We start from the raw sequence: 20,955 nt of genomic DNA, 5'->3' as shown, positions 1-20,955 counted from the left end.
ATGTGTTTGAGAAAATGGTGGCTTGCTTCCCATTGTAACGTCACGGGTGAAAGGTCATCGCTCCAACAGCGAACAATTGAAAGGCGTTTAAATCGCCAAATTCACCCTTTTAGAGTACGGAAATCGGTTAAAAAAACATATGGTCTTTTATCTGCAACATCAAGGTGTATATTGACGCTTACATAGGTCTGGTCATAATGTTCCCCTTTAAGGGCAACAAAATGCACAATTAGTTGTGGAAAATGGTTCACAGTGAGCACAATAGCAGTATGACACAACTTTAACCCTGGATCTGCTTGCATAGTTGCTATAGGAAGATGCAGTCAGCCATGGGAATAGTTTACATAGCATGCAGATGACACAGATACAATTAATTTTGCACAAGCATCTACAGAAGACCGCAAGTCACGGTTGTATACATTTTATTACAGTGACAAATGCATAATACTTCTCATATAAAACCACAAAAGAGTCCCCCAATGAATAGCTTGAATGCTTTGTAGGTTTATAACAACGAGCGTCAGAGAAAAGACAGAGAGACAGAGCGAGAAGGAAAAGTGAAAAAATATGGTGCTGATTTGTTTTATGTGCCCAGGTGGTGCAGCCAGTGGCGAGTTTCATTGTTTAATGGAGAGCAAAGCGGAAACTGTTGCCACTTGTAGGTCCTGGGGTGGGAAATAAATGTTTTATTATATTTTCATGTCCAACACACCTAAACCTTGAAACCATTAGCTCTCCGGGCTTCCGCTGGGTTAGTCAGACACAGAAAGACAAAATACAGAATGGATGCAGGTCTTGTGTGTTTTACCTTTTGTTGGTTCGATGGAAGAAAGCTTCTACTCTCAAATCCATGTATACTTTAGTACTAATGGTCAGTATACTTTTAACATACATACAGTTTTGTTTGTTTGTTTTTCCTCACAAGGGAACTGTACTTTATGTTTGGGCTTAAAGTGTCCAAGCTACTGCTTTCCTGCTCATGGCTCGGGCCTGGGTCAGCGTTAGACATTGTGCTATCAACTCGATGTACAGCTCGAACTGCTCAGGCATCAGAAAGTTAGGTTAAAGAGAATTTGTGAATTATGTTTATATAGCGCTTTTCTCTAGAGACTCAACGCGCTTTACATAGTTAAACCCATTATCTACATATTTTACATTACATTTAAACCAGTGTGGGTGGCACTGGGAGCAGGAGGGTAAAGTATGTAGCCCAAGGACAAAACAGCAGTGACTCGGATGGCAAAAGTGGAGCTCAAACCTGGAAACATCAAATTTCTGGCACCACTGCTTAACCAACAGAGCCACACATCCTACCAATCCCTTGTTTTCATATCAAAAAATGAAATAATGAGCATGTAGTGTACAGCATCTTCAGTAAGTCACAGTATATGTAAGGGACTCAGATCGTCAGTTACCAATCATTTGCCATATATTGGAAGTACAGTATTTGTTCTGTATGTATTGTACATATACAGTATATACAGAACAACAATGGCGCGCTATTCTGTCTGCTTTGAAATGTTTTCACATAATCGTAGTCCCTCCTCTATTTGCCAAAACACTGCCAATAAGTTGAAAGTGAGCACAATTAAATATAAAAGGTTGACGTTAATGAACAATGACCCTGCAGAAAAAAAAAATCTGAAAAATTATGAATATGAAGAGCAAATCTGAAGACCAGCATTGAAAAACACATTCAGTAATATAATGGAATTGTATTCAATGAAATACTTTTGAGGCATATATATATACATATATATGTACATATATTTGTATATATTATATATATATATATATACATATATATGTATATACGTATCTATATATGTATATATATGTATGTCTATATATATGTGTATATATGTATATATATGTATATTCATACAGTATATATATATATATACATATATATATATATATATATATATATACGGGGGCATAGCTCGGTTGGTAGAGCGGCCGTGCCAGCAACTTGAGGGTTGCAGGTTCGATTCCCGCTTCCGCCATCCTAGTCACTGCCGTTGTGTCCTTGGGCAAGACACTTTAACCACCTGCTCCCAGTGCCACCCATACTGGTTTAAATGTAACTTAGATATTGGGTTTCACTATGTAAAGCGCTTTGAGTCACTAGAGAAAAGCGCTATATAAATATAAATCACATATATATATATATATGTGTGTGTGTGTGTGTGTATATATATATATATATATATATATATATATATATATATATATATGTATATATATATATATATATTTGTGCATATATACTGTATATGTGTATGTATAAATATGTGTGTGTTTATATATGTGTATATATATGTATATGTATATATATACATATATATATGTAAATGTGTATATATATGTATGTGTATAGATGTGTATATGTATGTATATATGCATATATGTATGAAAATGTGTATATATGTACATGTGTATATATACTGTATATAAGTCTATGTACATTATATATGTATATATGTAAATATATTTGTATATGTATATATGTATGTATGAATGAATAAATGTACACAGTATAAGAGGGATTCTCAAACTATGGTAGGTGTACCACTAGTAGTATGCAGGGTTCATCAAGTGGTTTGCCAAAGAATCACTTGATTAAAGTCCATTGTTCTATTTTCCTCCACTTGGGGTAGGAAAATGAAGTTCAAGTACCTAAGAGTTTTGTTCACGAGTGAGGGAAGAGTGGATCGTGAGATCGACAGACGCATCGGTGCGGCGTATTCAGTAATGCGGACACTGTATCGACCGGTTGTGGTGAAGGAGATGAGCCGGAAGGCAAAGTTCTCTATTTACTGGTCGATCTACATTCCCATTCTCACCTATGGTCATGAGCTTTGGGTTAAAAGGACAAGATCACGGGTAAAAGCGGCCGAAATGAGTTTCCTTCGCCGGGTGGCGAGGCTCTCCCTTAGAGATAGGGGGAGAAGCTCTGCCATCCGGGGGGAGCTCAAAGTAAAGCCGCTGCTCCTCCACATCAAGAGGAGCCAGATGAGATAGTTCGAGCATCTGGTCAGGATGCCACCCGAACGCCTCCCTTGGGAGGTGTTCAGGGCACGTCCAACCGGTAGGAGGCCACGGGGAAGACCCAGGACACGTTGGGAAGACTATGTCTCCCGGCTGGCATGGGAACGCCTCGGGATCCCCCGGGAAGAGCTGGACGAAGTGGCTGGGGAGAGGGAAGTCTGGGCTTCGGATAAGCGGAAGAAATGGGATGGATGTTTTATTTTCCTATATTCAATACACTGTTAATGTTGTAATTGTATTTAATGTTACAGTGGTTAAAAATATTATATATACTTGTTAAACAATTAGTTTTTAATGAATACTTGGGCCTACTACACTACTGAAATTAAATATTGCTCATTATGGTGGGACATGGGGAGCCACGTTTTCTTCTGAGGTGGTACTTGGTGAAAAAGGTTTGAGAACCACTGCATTATGACCAAGTCCAAGTTGTGTCATATTTCAGCTTTAGCAGAAGTCATTTCCATCATCAAACACCATCCTATATGAGTGTGTTGAACCTTCGATTTTCTATGAGTTAGTATCAAGTCGCACTGGGGATAAAGAGGCTAAAGAATGTGTAAACTGAGCAAGAGACTATGGTGGCTGGAAGACATGGTGCTGATTGATCCTGACAGCTTTATGAGGCTTTGTGGCTATTGAGCAAACTGTGGGACATAATTATATTTGCTTAAGGACATTCTGTGAGAGGAAGCCATTAGATGTGTGCTCACACTGTCAGAACTGTATGTCAAGTGAATGTGCGCATGCGACTATGCAAGCAGCCGTTATCAGTAGTATATTATATACTACAGTACTGCATTTAAAGAAGGATTGTGTAGGTGTACTTAGAGACACCAACAAACCAGGTGAAAAAAGTGTTTGCATTGAGACATTGCGTGTGTAGTACCTTAACCGAGGGTAGGGTTTAACTTCATTGGGTCCAAGTTTAACAAACTAACTGGAGCCCAACACAAATTATTCTCTTTTGGACTTAAAGGGTCAATTTTATGGTGATGTATGGAACTAAATCAGTTGTGTCAAACCTGATGGGTAAAAATCAGTTAGCACCAAGAACTCAGACACTGAAAAATCAGCTTGCCAATGAGAACAGAGTTGGTAGTACTGCTATCTGTGGTTTAGTTTTTGTTGTTGTGTACGTTTAATAAGTTCTTTGATTTTTGCACTTTTTTTGGGCATTTGCCCTTACCATGTTCTTGTGATGTTAATTGAGTGTTTGGGTGCTTAGATATTGTTCTGCAGGACCCTAAAAAACTTTTAAAGCAGTTTTATGAATGTGTAAGACTGTCAGATTGTTTTTTACATTTTATGTCAATTGATTAGGGACGTATTATTAAAGATTTTGGAATGCTTCCAATGTCTGAATACAAAGAATTATGCTGTCTAATGTTGTTGTACTTTAAAAAGAGAAAAAAAACCCGTAAAAAGTGTGCATTTTTGTCAATTGGTTTTCATGCTTATTAGAATTAGAATTACCTTTAATAAAATTTGAAGCTCTGACTCATTCAACTTCCTGGTTTATGGCTACAACCTTGGTGTTATATGTTTCATTACAACTAAACAGGTACTTAAAACATGTTTGTTTTTTTTTGTCAAAAATAAAGACTATGAATGATAGGCAAAATAACAAAAAAAAGTGCTTGTCCTTTTTAAATTTTAAAGTTTAATTAACTTTACAACTAACATTGATATGAGAACATATATACCAGGGGTGTCAAACTCATTTCAGACCAGGGGCCACATGGAGAAAAATCTACTCCCATGTGGGCCGGACCGGCACCATAACTTCAAAATAAAAACAACTTCAAATTGTTGTCCTTGTTTAAAAATAGAACAAGCACATTCTGAAATTGTACAAATCATAATGTTTTTTGTTGTTGTGCTTGTTTTTTTAATACAATTACCAGTTGCGGTGAGTAGCATATACTTTATTTGTCATTACTTATATTTTCTGAATAAATTATGTGATGATGTTCATAAGTCAACTCATTAGTATTAATTTTCAATCTATCAAGATCAAAAATAATATCCACCCATTTTCTACCACTTATCCCCTATCTCAGCTCCGTTCGGGCAGTGGCGTAGTGGTTAGAGTGTCCGCCCTGAGATTGGTAGGTCGTGAGTTCAAATCCTGCTCGAGTCATACCAAAGACTATAAAAATGGGACCCATTACCTCCCTGCTTGGCACCCCCATCAAGGGTTGGAATTGGCGGTTAAATCACCAAAATCACTGCTCCCCTCAACTCCCAGGGGGGTGATCAAGGGTGATGGGTCAAATGCAGAGAATAATTTCACCAGACCCAGTGTGTGTGTGACAATCATTGGTACTTTAACTTGAACTTTAACACTGGACAAGTATCAAAATGTAATTACAGAATGTTATTTATGTAGTTTGATCGTTATCCTCGACTGATGTACTAAAATTTGGTTTATTTTGTACTTTTGTAGCATCATCTACAAAGATACAAAAGATTGCTATTGCGACATCCAGTGGACACATTTAAAACAGCAGTTTCCTTCATTCAAAAACCTCAGGTTATGTTTTATACTTAGAAAACTCATCCTGTGGGCCAGATAAAGCCTATTCGGGCCGTACATTTGAGACCCCTGATATATACTATAGTGTCGTAGGTGCATGTGCTTTGTAAAGGTTGTAAAGGTAAGGACATGCCGAAAATAAAAAATTATTGAGAAGTTAGCAACCACAATGAAGATAAGGGACAAGTACAAACATACTTTCACTTTTTTTTTATTAACTGTTTTTCGATAAAGGGACAAAATGGGTGTGTGAACAGGATTATGCAGACATCTGCCAGAAAACACAGACAGTGGTTTTCTCATTACAACTGAACAGGTACTTAAAACAAGTACAACTGTAATCAATAAAGAGCTTGGTTTGCCATATGACCATTGGCCACAAATACAAAAAAAGAATAAAATTATACTTTAACATAAAATATAAAATTAAAATGAGAACAAACCAAGGATCAATTCAATGTCTCTGTTTTGAACAGAGCATAAACGTTATAATAAATAGCAACTCCCATTGTAAAAGATAAAGTTCAAGTTCAAGTTACAACAAACATCTCTCAGAACAGGAATAGAAAAGGCTGTTAACAAAATATTCCACATTGCCATTTACAAAAATTCTCGACTTGAACACTTTTCTCCACGTTTCCCAGGTCAATTTTAAATATGCTTTGCATATAAACATTTACCCAATCTAAATATAAAGCACCGTTTTGTATTTGGCAATGAAAAAAACTGCAAAACATTGAATTATTTTTAAAATGTATTTATTTTGACCATTTTCCTTATGTAATCCATGTACTGCATATGATCTTTTTTGTATATTTTTTTTCTCTCCTTATGTTGGAATGTTGTCAGGCAGGAGGGGTAAGAGAGACAGGAGCACACAACAGAACAGGCCAATGTCAGCTTGTGTTACTGCGTACAAGAATGGCAGCAGGATGGAACGAGGGTCTGAACCAAAAAAACAAAAAAGATATGTACAACAACCTCTATGGACAGGAAAACAGAGCAGTAGCCATCTTATGACCAATAATGCCTCCCAGTGCCACGCACTTTAGCTGCTTTTTTTGTATTCGGTTTTTCCTTTTATCTCTTTAAACATACAAATAATGTGTACTATATTATCCTGCCAAATTAAAAAAATATACCGTGGCAGCTTGGGATTTTTTTCCACTACCAAAAAAGGTATGGTACCTTTTAGAGAGAACAAGCAACAGTTAAAATTACGAGCCTCAATATAAATACTATAGTGCCTACTCTAAGTGAACATGGAATTCAAATACAGTTTTAGAAATACAAAAAAAAAAAATGACCATAAATGTGTTTAAGCCAAGGAATTGACATGTATGTGCATTTTCCTAGATTTTAAGTTGTTTATATATTTATATATAATCTTACTCATTTCCCCAATGCAAATCGTATTCAACCTGAAGAACTGTGAAGAGCCAAGGCAAAATAAAATACATAACATCACAGAGTTTTTTGTTTGCTTTTTCTTTTTCTTTATCCTTTTTTATGTATTTTTTTAATGTATTATTATGTACTGTGATCAGAGTCTTAAACATCACTAAGACTGAGAAAAAGAGAAACAACAACAAACTTAATAGCTTACCCTAAAAGACGATGAATTATTTCCAAAAACCTTTATTCTCCATACTGCGTATGAAAGGAACATTTATACAAAAACAGATTCTCGCAGTGTGAGCAACACATCTGAGTGTTTATCCTTGAGCTGACGAGGTCTATAGATTATCGAAGTAAAGGATGGCAAGAATGACCCAATGCAGCCTATTAAAACCAATTAACGGGAATCATTTCTGTCAATGGCCCCAATAATCCATTCTTGACTAGTGTTGAAATTAATGTACAGACTGTGAGATTTTCTTTAGAAAAAACAAAGTGACAAATGGTCAAATGGCAAATGTGCAAAATGTATTTTTAGGCAATTGGGATGGCTGTCGACCGAGTATTTTACTGCTTTTACTAGTTGGACCCTTTTCTCTCTTCAGTGTAAACGCCTAAACTTGAAAATTTGAAACAATGCAAGAAAGAAGATGGTACTTCGAGGTTGAGTGCTTTCTTGGAAATAGTGCGAACAATCAGAAAAGGTTAAAAGTGAAAGCAAACCAAACATGCTCTCCATTAGCCAAAATGGCCACCAAGCTGTGGGGTCTGATGGATTTATTTTGGCTGTAGTACATACTGTAGATACCAACCATGTTTTGATTCAAGGCAACATGAAATGAAAGCAAATGCCTCTATTCTCTATCACACGCACATATTATCAAGTTTGTTGTAGCCTTCTCTCTTTCTAGCTTGAATTTATTTCAGTTCTTTAACGCCTCACTTGGTCTTGTATTACTTAATGCTGCGTCCGTTCCGTGCACCACCAATCAAAGCAGCGTCACAGGTTTGTGCTAACTTAGAGACATGTCACTTGTATCCCTCAAGTTCAGGATTGTACATTACAGATCATTATTTTTCTAAACAAAACAACACATTTTCAGATAACACACAATACAGGTCGTACCATGCTTATCTTGAAACCTGCATACTGAAGATAAGCCCATTCAACATGTACTAGGTAGCTAAATGGTTATTTCTATAACTCAGAATTTTTGATTATGAGTTGTCACAGTCAGGTGCTTGATGCAAGAACCTTTTGTTGGTGATTTCAAGAGCCTAATGTGACCCCAAACTTATTCCAGATAGGACTATGGCCAATGTAGTGTTAAGATATCAAAGGCACTCTTTCTTACTCAACCAAATGATAGTACATTTTGAAGTCACTCTCGTGTTATTGAAATTTGACAGTCATTAATTTTCATTTTAATCATAGAACCAAAGCAGTATTTTTTTTTTTTAACCCTGTGTGAACATAGCATCTTTTAGAAAGATAAGAATAAGTGCATTTCCAGGGTTGCCAGAAGAGGGTCATGGTCATTTTCCATGTAACAACACAAAACTGTACATGATATGTGTTACAGAGTGTCTGCAGCGTGGATATACTGTATCTTCCTTGTCCTTTCTCTTTTTGAATAATAAAAAGAAAAAAAACATAACAAGAGCGAAACAGCAACACATTTATCAACAAGTAACCAACCAAGGACAAGTTTTTTTCTGTTTTTTCTTTTTTGATTATCAAAAACATATTATGCATGCTGACAAATTCTTAGAAATAAAAGAGAAATCTCAAAAAAATAAAATAAAACACATGTTAATTTATTGCACAAGAAAAAGGCTCAAAATGTTGCCTCAATGCAAGAGTATTGCCCCGATACAGATCATGCATCCAATTGGAAATGAACACAGGCTGTGCTGGTGCAGAGCACGTGGTCTTAATCTTCCACCAGCCTAGTGAAAGTTTGCGATGAGTTTTGGGTGTTGGGGCAAAAACTGAAAGAGTCTAGGGATAAACAGGGGGTAATGGCGGACTGCTGCAGGGTTTAAGGTCCCATAGTTCGACCCTCTATTCAGACTTTATTTCGGTACTCAAAGGACGGTCACTGTGCCATTTTTTCATGTGTTTCTCCAAGGTGCTATAGACACTAAAGGGCATCTGACAAATGTCACACTTGTACACATCCTTGCCCACCTGACCATGGGTCTTCATATGACGAGTAAGTTTGGAGCTCTGGGCACAAGCGTAATTGCACAGCTCACACTTGTATGGCCTCTCCCCTGTATGGCTCCGCCGGTGCACAGTCAAATTACTACAATTCTTGAACACCTTGCCACAATATTCACAAGTGTCACTCCTTCGACCGTCCTTAGAACTGGGCCGCCCCGGACCTCCGAGGTGAGGTGTGCTTCCTCCGCTGCCTGTACCACTGCGACCTGACATCCCACCATCGAGTTCTCCTGGAGGAGTTGAGAAGCGAAGACTGCCGTTTTCTGAGGAATGCTCGGACGAAGAGGCGAAGGGAGATTGTCTGGAATCCCCAAAGTTAAGAAAGGGATCCTTGAGTTGTCGAGAAGCGGCATAGCCAGCCAGCCACTGCGAGTAGACGTTCTCTGTGTTCGGGATTGTGGGAGTGGCTAGGTCGAATTCTTTTTCCAGCTTGATGCGCTTAGAGAATGGGCTAAGTGGACTCGGGCTGCCCAAAAGCAGTTTCTTAGAAAGGCAGACAGAGGCAGACTCATTAGGAGATGCTCCGCGGCCGTTGACCGTTGAGATGGAGCACTCCTCTCCACGATCTGTTTCCGGCACTGAAGTAGCCTCACACATCTCCCGATTTTGTGGAAGTCCTCTATTAAGGTGGTGGTGGAGGTGGTTCTCCTGGGCTATTGCATTCCGTTTGTGTGCATTAAGGGCTTCGCTGAAATGCTGCATACTTGTTGCAAGACCTATTCCCTGCATCACCTCAGGGAGTGAGCGTGGAATGGAGCCCTCATCAGTCACGCCTCCCAGTCTGCTTCCAATACCACCATTGTTTTCATGCCGGCGTGTGGCATCAAGGTTCAAGCTAAAATGGTAGCTGTTGTTGTTTCGTCGAGCTGCCCGCTCTCCTTTATGTTCTTCCTCTTCCTCTCCTTCTTCTTCCTCTTCTTCCTCCTCCTCCTCCTCTTCCTCCTCCTCTTCCTCTTCCTCCTCCTCTTCCTCTCCGTTTTCACGTAGCATTCGGTTGTTTTCACATTTTAGTTTGGCCACCACTGACTTAAGGGCGTTGCTTGCACTGCCCATGTGTTCACTGGTGCCAGGCTCTGGAGAGGAGGCCGTCGAAAGTCCATCTTCTGACTTACCAGTGTTTGGTGAAGAGGATTTGTGCATGTGAGTTTTCATGTGGCGCTTCAATTTACTCGCCTGAGTGCAGGCATGGTCACACAAATGACATTTATACGGCTTTTCTCCTGTGTGGCTTCGCCTGTGCACTATTAGATTACTCTGAAACTTGAACGCTTTGCCGCAAAACTCACAACACTTTGATTTCATCGGATTGTTGGAGGATGGTGTTGCCCCTGCAGAGTTGAGTGGAGTGGTCGGCGTGGTCTGAGAGCCTACCGGTGACTGCATGGAGCCTGGCACAGGCGGGGGTGTTGCAAGGTATGGAGTTTTGTTCCCCCCTCCACCTCCTGTGCCTATGCTTCCTCCAGCTGTCTGGAATGGCTGGTGTAAGCGCTGCATGGGTCCGGGGCGGCTAGGGGATAGAGGGGGAGTGGACCCTGATGTGTTACCCGCCAGCTCCCGCAGCCGCCGAGAGAAGTCCATCGTCGGAGGATGTTCCATGGGAAGAGGAGGATTGAGGCGCAGCACCCTGTCAAAGGCACTCGGGTGGTGGGCTGCCAGCGCCAGCTCTTCTGGACTCAGGTGATGGTGATCCAGGTGGTTCCTTGGAGGGGGGCTGAAGATGGGTGGCGTGGGAGGGAAACGCTGATGAAGCAACCCAGTACCTGGCCCAAGTATACTTCCTCCTCCCACACTGTCCCTTCCCCCCGAGCCTGAGCCTGGGATTCGGAGGAGATTGAAGGGGCTTGCATCAGGAGGCAGATGAAGGCCATGAAGAGGAGGATGAGAAGGGCAATCTGCGCCTCCACCCATGGAGGAGGGCCCACCCATACGTGGGGTGAGAGGGCTGCCATGTTCACTTTCCAGGTAGATACGAAAACCGTGGGAGTTTTGAGCGTGCTGCAGTAGGAACCAGGCGCTGCCATAGGACTGCTTACATGTAGTGCACGTGTAAGTTGTCGGTTCTTCTTTGCCTGGAATGAAAAAGGAAAATACAGTTGGTTTTGGAGAGACATCAAAAGCAGGTAAACTTAGATTAACCACGATTGCAATACAGTATATGATGAAATTATATACAACTCTGGAACTATATCTTTAGACTATTACAATATTAATATTATTGGACTGGACTATATATATATGTGTGTGTGTATATATATATATATATATATATATATATATATATATATATATATATACATATATATAAAAATACATATATATATATATATATATATATATATAAATACATATACATATATATATACATATATATACATACATATATATAAATATGTATATATGTATATATATATATATATATATGTATGTGTATATATATGAATATACATGTGCATCCCATCAAATTAAATGTATTTCAACAGTTACAATATTATGATATCTTAATTTAAAAAGTGAAACTTTAAATATACGTATATTTAGGTCAACTACACTTATATATTTTAAGGATACATTTCTTAATTATGTATTATTTTGACCATTATATATCATTATGTTCCCAGCTAATAAGAACCCCAAATGTAGTATCTCACAAAGTTTGAAACACATTTTTGAACAAAACTTTACGATTGAAAACTACAGGTCTTGAGTCACTGATTTTTCTGTTGAGTTGAAAATGAATTCCTGAAATCAAATAACTTTTGCATGATACGGTATCTAAATTTAATAAGCAGTGCATACGTGTGTGCTCGTGCATGTATACATATGTATCTATGTATGTATATGTATATATATGTGCATCTGTATATATGTATGTATATACATACATGTATATATATATATATATATATATATATATACATATATATATATATATATATACATATACATTTAAACAGATATATACATACATACATACATACATATAGATACACGTATAAATACATATATATGTGTATGTATATTAGGGGTGTGGGAAAAAATCGATTCGAATACGAATCGAATACGTTGTGCGATTCAGAATGGATTCTCATTTTTAAAAAATCGATTTTTTTTTATTTTTTTTAATCAATCCAACAAACCACTACACAACAATACCATAACAATTCAATCTAATTCCAAAACCAAACCTGACCCAGCAACACTCAGAACTGCAATAAACAGAGCAATTGAGAGGAGACACAAACACGACACAAAACAAACCAAAAGTAGTGAAACAAAAATGAATATTATCAACAACAGTATCAATATTAGTTATAATTTCAGCATAGCAGTGATTAAAAATCCCTCATTGACATTATCATTAGACATTTATAAAAAAAACAAAAAAAAACAATAGTGTCACAGTGGCTTACACTTGCATCGCATCTCATAAGCTTGACAACACACTGTGTCCAATGTTTTCACAAAGATAAAATAAGTCAGATTTTTGGTTTGTTTAATAGTTAAAACCAATTTACATTATTGCAATCAGTTGATAAAACATTGTCCTTTACAATCATTAAAGCTTTTAAAAAAAATCTACTACTCTGCTTGCATGTCAGCAGACTGGGGTAGATCCTGCTGAAATCTTATGTATTGAATGAATACAGAATCGTTTTGAATCGGAAAAACATCGTTTTTGAATTGAGAATCGAATCGTATCGAATCGAAAAAATCGATATATTATCAAATCGTGACCCCAAGAAACGATATTGAATCGAATCGTGGGACACCCAAAGATACAAAGCCCTAAAGTATGTGTAAATATGTATATATATGTGAATCTGCATATATGTATGTATGTATATATCTGTTTGAATGTAAGTGTGTATATATGTGTATATATTTATCAGAGGTCGGCAACCCGCGGCTCCGGAGCCGCATGCGGCTCTTTGGTCACTCTGATGTGGCTCAGCTGCATACTTGCAGACCCCCCTGATTTTTCCGGGAGGTTCCCCGGATGTCAGTGACTCTCCTAGAAATCTCCCAGGGCAATCAGTCTCCGATTTACACCCGGGTAACAATATTGAGGGCGTGCTGTGATGGCAATGCCTTAGACGTCCTATAAATCATGTCATCGCGCCCGCTTTTACACCATGGTATCTGAGTGCCGGGTGGTCACATTTAGTATACGGCCTCTGTTGACACACGTAAGCGACTGCAAGGCATACTTGGTCAACAGCCATACAGGTTACACTGAGAGTTGTGATTTAAAAAACTTTAACACTCTTACTAAAGTACCCCACCCTGTGAACCCACACCAAATAAGAATGACAAACACATTTCGGGAGAACATCCGCACTGTAACACAACATAAACACAACAAAAAAAATACCAGAATCCCATGCATCCCTAACTCTCCCACCCCCCAACCCCGCCCACCTCAACTGGCGCACGGAGGGGGGCAGGGTGTTTGGTGGGAGCGGGTGTGTATAATGTAGCCCGGAACAGTTAGGGATGCATGGGATTCTGGCTATTTGTTCTGTTGTGTTTATGTTGTGTTACAGTGCGGATGTTCTCCCAAAATGTGTTTGTCATTTTTGTTTGATGTGTGTTCACAGTGTGGCACATATTAGTAAGAATGTTAAAGTTGTTTAAACGGGCACCCTCAGTGTGACTTGTATGGTTGTTGAACAAGTATGCCTTGCAGTCACTTACGTGTGTCTGCAGAAGCCACATACAACTTTTGACTGGACTGACAAGCTGTTTGTGCAGAATGTAGAGGGCGCTAAAAGCAGTGTCAATACAGCACTTCCTTATTATTGTTGTTAAGGAGTAAATCAGCAGACATGTAAGAGTATAATTCCACTGACATTCGGGAGTATCCCGGAAAATTTGGGAAGGTTGGCAAGTGTGATGCTGTCAAGCAGCATTCATATAAAACTTGCGGGCCGCGCTAACATTAACTTATCATTAAGGTGCGGGCCGTATGTCTGAGACACCTGGTTTGAACATAGCACAAAGCAAAAAAAAAAAAAAAACACTGTATGCAGTGTTATTTCATTTTAAATTTCAAAAGAGTTTTGTGGCTCCCCTTGTTTTCTTTATTTTGTGAAACGGGTCAAAATGGCTCTTTGAGTGGTAAAGGTTGCCGACCCCTGTTATGTGTATATATATATATATATATATATATATATATATATATATATATATATATATATATATATATATATGTATATATATATATATATATATATATGTATATATATATATATATATATATGTATATATATATATATATATATATATATATATATATATATATATATATATATATATATATATATATAAATATGTCTTGATTGGATTATCCGGAGAATAGTGCTCGATACCGTGGTAGAGCGCAATATGTAGGTGTGGGAAAAAAAAGTAGTCTTGTGATTTTTTCCCACACCTACATGTATATATATATATATATATATATATATATATATATATATATATATATATATATATATATATATATATATATATATATATATATATCTCCATCATCCATCCATTCTCTACCGCTTGTCTCTCTCGGGATCCCGGGTGTGCTGGAGCCTACTCCAGCTGCATTCGGACGGAAGGCGGTGTTAACCCTGGACAAGTCTCCACCTCATCACAGGGCCAACACAGATAGACAGACAACATTCACACTCACATTCACACACTCGGGACAATTTAGTGTTGCCAGTCAACCCATCCCCAGGTGCATCTATTTTGAGGTGGGAGGTAGCCAGAGTACCTGGAGAGAACCCCCGCAGTCATACATATATATTATATATATATATATATATATATATATATATATATATATATATATATATATATATATATATATATATATATATATATATATAGATAGATAGATATATATATATATACGTATATATATATATATATATATATATATATATATAGATATATATATATATATACGTATATATATATATATATATATATATATATATATATATATATATATATATATATACTATGAACGACACGCAGCAAGAACTTCAGTAATATCCATAATTGTAATAATTTTAAGTATTATTTATAAATTCCATTTATCTATAAAAAATACTATGTATATTTCTGTATATGTACTACAAATGCACTTGAAATCTGTTTAAAGAGCCAGACAGTAATTAGTTTATTTACAAAAAAATTAACAGTGAATGCATTTGGAAACTTAAAATAACATGCTATGTGACAAATATAAATGTGCAAGCATTGCAGCTAAAAAAAAAAACATTTTAAATCTGAAACTTTAAAAATGAGAGTATGGCTAACTGTAACCAATAAAACAAAAAATACCATCAAAGAACCCCCAATAGGATCTTCATAAAATAGTGGTAAGATGTTAAGATACGAGTTATACAACAGGGATCTAATCTAAACTACTTGAAAAACATTTCTGCAAAGAGGACATGTGACATCTGTCAGAGTAAATATTCTTTCAGCACCACCATACTGATAAACAAATATACAGTACAAGTGCTAAATTGTGCAGAGTGTGTTGAATGCAGTGCATTTTGTCTTGTAATCGGTATATTTCTCCCTGCCCATCCTTTCCAACACACAATTGTCCCACATGACCAGAAGAGAGGCTGCTCAATTATGTGTCATTAAAATTGGCACAAATTACCACTATTGAGGCCACCTGCATCAGCTATAACCCCTGAATATCATTTGCTTTATCAAGACGAGGCATGGTTAATTGTATTCCATCTTTCATTGTTTTACTTTTGTTGAGCAAGTCACTCTTTATTATTAGCAAAGGCCCATCGTGAACATTACTGTTATTTTGGGGATGATCCGAAATGCTTTGTGAACCAGTGATTAATTTAAGAGTCTTTTCAGGGGTTGAATGTGCTCTGTTGGGCTTATTCCTGCAGGTTATACTCTCCAAAATGTACAACTTCTGTTCTCCTGCAAGGTTAAAATGAGGGATGTCAATGAAAAAATTAGGCAAAACAAGTGTACAGTGTTTTTTGTAACTCCGAAGCTAATAATATGTTCCTTTTAGGCTGGTAGCTGAGATTATTGTCCCTGCACTCTACAAAACTGTAAGGTTAATTGATTTTAGAGTAGACCGCTCTACTCCGTCTCTCTGTAATATACTTCCAGCAACCACTTCATTAGGGAAACTCCGCCACTCTGAGGTACAGAAATGAAGTGAGAAAGCGGAGTGGAGATCGAGAGATGAAGGCACGATGCTTGAGATGTGATTGGTGAAATTATCCTTTAAGGTAAAATAAATACAGAATGACAAACATGTGCTATGCGCACCACAGATGAAGATGAGGGAAATAGTGTGTGTGATGTATCATCTGATTCTTGACTTCCAGGTAAATGTCAAAGCTCCTGGTGAGACTGTAGAACAGATACAAGCTCAGTTTCACAAATGTCCTAACACTCAATACCTGCCATGCTATGGTGACCAGATCAGGCATTAAGCCCAATTAAACCAAGGGCATAGCCTGGACACTTAAGTAGTGCTAGATGGGAGAGGAAGGCAGTAAGGCTGCTTGGCTCATGTTTCACTCCATTCCGCGGGCTTGCGCATTTGTGTGTGTGTGTGTGCGTTTGTGTGTGTGTGTGTGTGTGTGTGTGTGTGTGTGTGTGTGTGTGTGTGCGTGCGTGTGTGTGTGTGCGTGAGTGCGTGAGTGCGTGCGTGCGTGCGTGCGTGCGTGAGAGAGAGAAAGAGAGAGAGCAAAATGTGAAGAGAGATAATGACAATGCTGAGTACAAGTGCATTTCATTATCGCAAATAGTGATTTTGAGTTTGGACACAATGCTATGTTTCTGAATGTTAATTCAATCAATAAAGGAATATGTTTTGCAAACTTGCCAAAAAAAAAAAAAGTACTATGAAAGGCGGTTGGTAAATAAACGCCTCTCTCACAGTCTCAACTAAGGACTACACTAAGTCGTTTAACCCATAAACGAGTAATTATTTAGTCTAAGCCCCGTTCTAGCCACACTAAACCAGCGTTTAAGGTCCCCCTCCTCGGACACATTTTTACACGGCTAAGTGCACCGTGTATTTCTTGAATCTCTGACACTTATCTTTGTATGGACTCATTGATCGTTTACAAACTGAGTTCTGAGAGGAAGTGACGCCAGAAAGACCGGGCTCCACACAGGAAGTGACGTCAGAAAGAACGCGCCACAGCCAGCTTCATAATAAAGTGGTTTCGTAACTCGGGGCTAACCACTGGAAATAGGAAGGCGAGTCATCCAGACATGCCCGTGTTTCTCCTTCTTCTACATGTACAGACGATAGTGGAAATCACACATGAATACCTTAAGAGAAAGCCATTGCAGCTATTTCGGATACGACACATTTCAGACGGCAAGAGAACTTTCGAATGTCGAGGTCAACTGTGATTCTACTTAGCGAAAAACTTTGTCCATTTGTGGAAAGAGTGACGAGGAGAATGTGAGCTCCCGTGGATGTGATAAAAAAGGTAGCGTGTGCTTTGTATTACCTGGCCGTCAAGGGAAAACTATGGAAAACAGTGAATTCTTTTGGACTGGCAAAGCAGACTATCAGTTATTGTCTGCCATGTATGTCGTGGACTCAACGTCTAGGTCCAGAGAATACAAATTCACCAAAAATGAATGGACAATGAAGGTGAAGGCAAATGAGTGAGGAGTGTCCTGACCAGATATCTAGATCCCTTGTTTGATTGATGTAAAATGATCTTTATCACATTGTTTACGTGTCTATAATAAAGATTTGATTAATTTCTGATGTCTCAGGTGTGATTCACTACAATAGGGCCCCACAGCACACTGGATTCCATTTAATTGAAATACCACAACACTGGATATTGTTCAGATGAGTTACATTTAAGAACTTGCACACAAAGCAACACTGGAGATGACTATGACGTGTGCATTTTAGGTTGTGTTGTGCCGGCGGATGGAGGGGGGCGGGGGTCTTAAATGGTGGCATTGTTGTGTGTGGACACGGATAAGGTTAGGTGCGATTTACCCTTGATAACCTTATCCGGCTAAGTGTAAACGGGGCCTAATACAAATTTGATAGCTTTTCTATTGGATCTTGGGTTGATACCATGTCTAAGTCATATTTATCCATTAGTAACTTCAGGTGTGAAGCAGCATCAGTATAAAAAGGACACATTAACAAACGTCAATGATACACACTCACAAACATTTTAGGCAACACAGCCCCAATATCATAAATAATATACCAAAAAATCTGTTGGATAGCTAATTTGAGACCTTAAATCCTTAATCAGTTATACAATAAAATACAATGAGTCTATTTCACTCAAATACCAGAAGTTAATCAATAAAACAATAGATATCCAATGAATCCATAAATAAACAAACTAAAATGCAGAGTATTAATAACTGTTCATAACTCTGATTTAGGTTGGTAAAAGGCTGGACATTGCTCTTTTAGTTCTGAGTGAAAGTGACCTGTAATCTTTTGTACCTTTCATGAAAAAAAAAATCCTCTGCGATACTGCCGGAGCAGCACAACGTCCGAACCCCTTGACAACATCGGCATAACACATCCTGTAGCCAGTAATACCAGGCCTTCTAAATAAGAGCACACCAGTAAAATAACATGGTTGCAAAACAGTAGTCCTTCCACCCTCAGAAATTCCAGAATGTTTTTTATTTATCAGAAAATCCTTATTTTCAAAAGCAGATGTTAAAAGGTATACCTGACTTACTCACTTTGAGAAAGGCAACATGAAGCAAAAATGTGTGTGCATCTACAATATCTGTCCAAAATCAGCAATAGAAGACAAACACTTCTGTCATGATTTTTGCTGTCCATAATGGAACGTCCAAATGCAACCAAGGGACCGTGTGATGCATACACTTCTGTGTTTACGACTATGTGGTACTTGTCTATTTCAAACAGCATAAAATGAAGCCAATCATAAATACTTTCACATTCTCTTTGAGGAATGTACCACTGTCTGTTTGATCCTTAGCCAGTCATTCTGTTCTATAAAATATCTGGATAATTTATTTCAGGCCATCTGGGACAAACAAACACAGATGCCAAGTCTTGTCCACAATTTTATATAGACCGTCTATAATTTTTAGCCTTGCATTAACGTAAATCCCGGACTATAAGCCGCTACTTTTTTTCTACGCTTTAAACCCTGTGGCTAGTAAAATAGTGTGGCTAATGTATGGATTTTCCTTCGCTGACGGCCATGAAGCTAATAGTTTTCATTAAACACATGCAAAGACATTTAAATAGTGTGTTATTGTTTGTGGCCCTGCGATGAGGTGGCGACTTGTCCAGGGTGTACCCCGCCTTCCGCCCGATTGTAGCTGAGATAGGCGCCAGCGCCCCCCGCGACCCCGAAAGGGAATAAGCGGTAGAAAATGGATGGATGGTTATTGTTTGTGCCATGGTGCCATCTTTTGGATGAGTTTGCTCACTGCAGGTGCACCTGGGTGAATGCCTGCAAGTGTTTCCTGCTGTTTAAAAGTCAGAACCGGATGTAGGTGTGTCTTCTAAACGTCCGTAGCGTTTTTATTTGTATGGATTTTTCATTCATCACTCCAAACGTTTGTAAGTTTTACAATATAACTAAAACTATTCATACTTACCAAACCGTCACGTGTGATGTCTGTAGGAAGGCTTTAATGCATAATGGTACGTGCTAACTTAATGGAATGAAGCTACCGTTGTTAGCATTAGCTAATATGCTTGTTTTTGTGTTAGTGTAATTACCTTACAAATACATTTTGTTTGTATTGTTCCACTTTCACAAATTCCCCAGTAAATACACCAAGATGTCACTGTGGAGTTATTGAGTCTGCTTAGCTGAGTGGAGATCTAGCTTCCACAGCTAGTGGGTCCATGACAAGGACTTCTGTTTTGTTCAATAATCCATTTAACTGCTGTGTTAAGACACACTGTTTGGAAACAACTAAGGTATGTAAATAAACATTTCAAAATATTTGTGTGTAAATAACTAATTTTACAATATATATATGAACATTTTTTTTTTTTTTAAATAGGTGTGGTTTATATACCAGTGTGCTCTATAGTCTGGAAAATACGGTAATTTAGTCTATCTCTAGAAATCTGGCTCTTCCCCAATTATCAACCATTTCACTCATCAGGCTTTCTTCTGTTTTTTAATACCTGATGTCCATATTTTTTCTATTCAATCAACCCATCCTCTCTTTGTCTCTTCCAAACATTATTGGATGATGCGTATCTAAAACATGTGATAATAATTGATGTCATGGAACATTGCTAAAACAGGATTAAGACCGCATACTGGGATTCAGGGGCATTGGCCCTTAATATAGTTGGGCATTCATATTTAAGCCTCAGACTATTAGGTTTTATACTTTATATTTTCATCTGGGCATCACATTGTCCTTCTTGTGTGCTTTATTTTGAAAACTACACATTCTTCAGAAGTGTTGTCTGAATTCAGAAATGCCTGTTGATCAAGTTTAGCCCAAGTCTGTTACAAAAGCTTGGCCGAATGTAAATGTGTCATTCTATCTGCTGCTCTACATTGGAGATACTTCAAGGTAAATTCAGCCAGTAATTGAACTACCCAACTAATTTCTCCTGGATGACTAAATCCAGAACTGACAGTTAACAAGCAAAATGAGACCATTTGTGTCCTGCCTGAAAAGACTGTTTTGGATGGAACTCAGCCCATCTTATAAAATACAGCCCAGAAAAATT

At 38.0% G+C, this 20,955-nt stretch overlaps 1 protein-coding gene across 3 annotated transcripts in view; it reads right to left on the bottom strand.

Moving 5' to 3' along the window:
• Nucleotides 1–5,785: 5,785 nt before the first annotated feature.
• The window catches only part of bcl11aa (BCL11 transcription factor A a), a 77,406-nt gene continuing 62,236 nt past the window's right edge, over nucleotides 5,786–20,955 (bottom strand). For all 3 annotated transcript variants that reach the window (XM_061910989.1, XM_061910990.1, XM_061910991.1), the window contains one exon: nucleotides 5,786–11,284. In XM_061910989.1, the coding sequence (XP_061766973.1) occupies nucleotides 9,054–11,284 (2,231 nt within the window). In that variant the 3' untranslated portion in view covers nucleotides 5,786–9,053. The remainder of the gene's footprint in view (nucleotides 11,285–20,955) is intronic.

The sequence above is a fragment of the Nerophis ophidion genome, linkage group LG09, assembly GCF_033978795.1.
Source record: "Nerophis ophidion isolate RoL-2023_Sa linkage group LG09, RoL_Noph_v1.0, whole genome shotgun sequence".
Taxonomy (NCBI): Eukaryota; Metazoa; Chordata; class Actinopteri; order Syngnathiformes; family Syngnathidae; genus Nerophis; species Nerophis ophidion.
The sequence above is the reverse complement of the archived record's forward strand: the minus strand, read 5'-3'. Positions and strand labels throughout refer to the sequence as shown.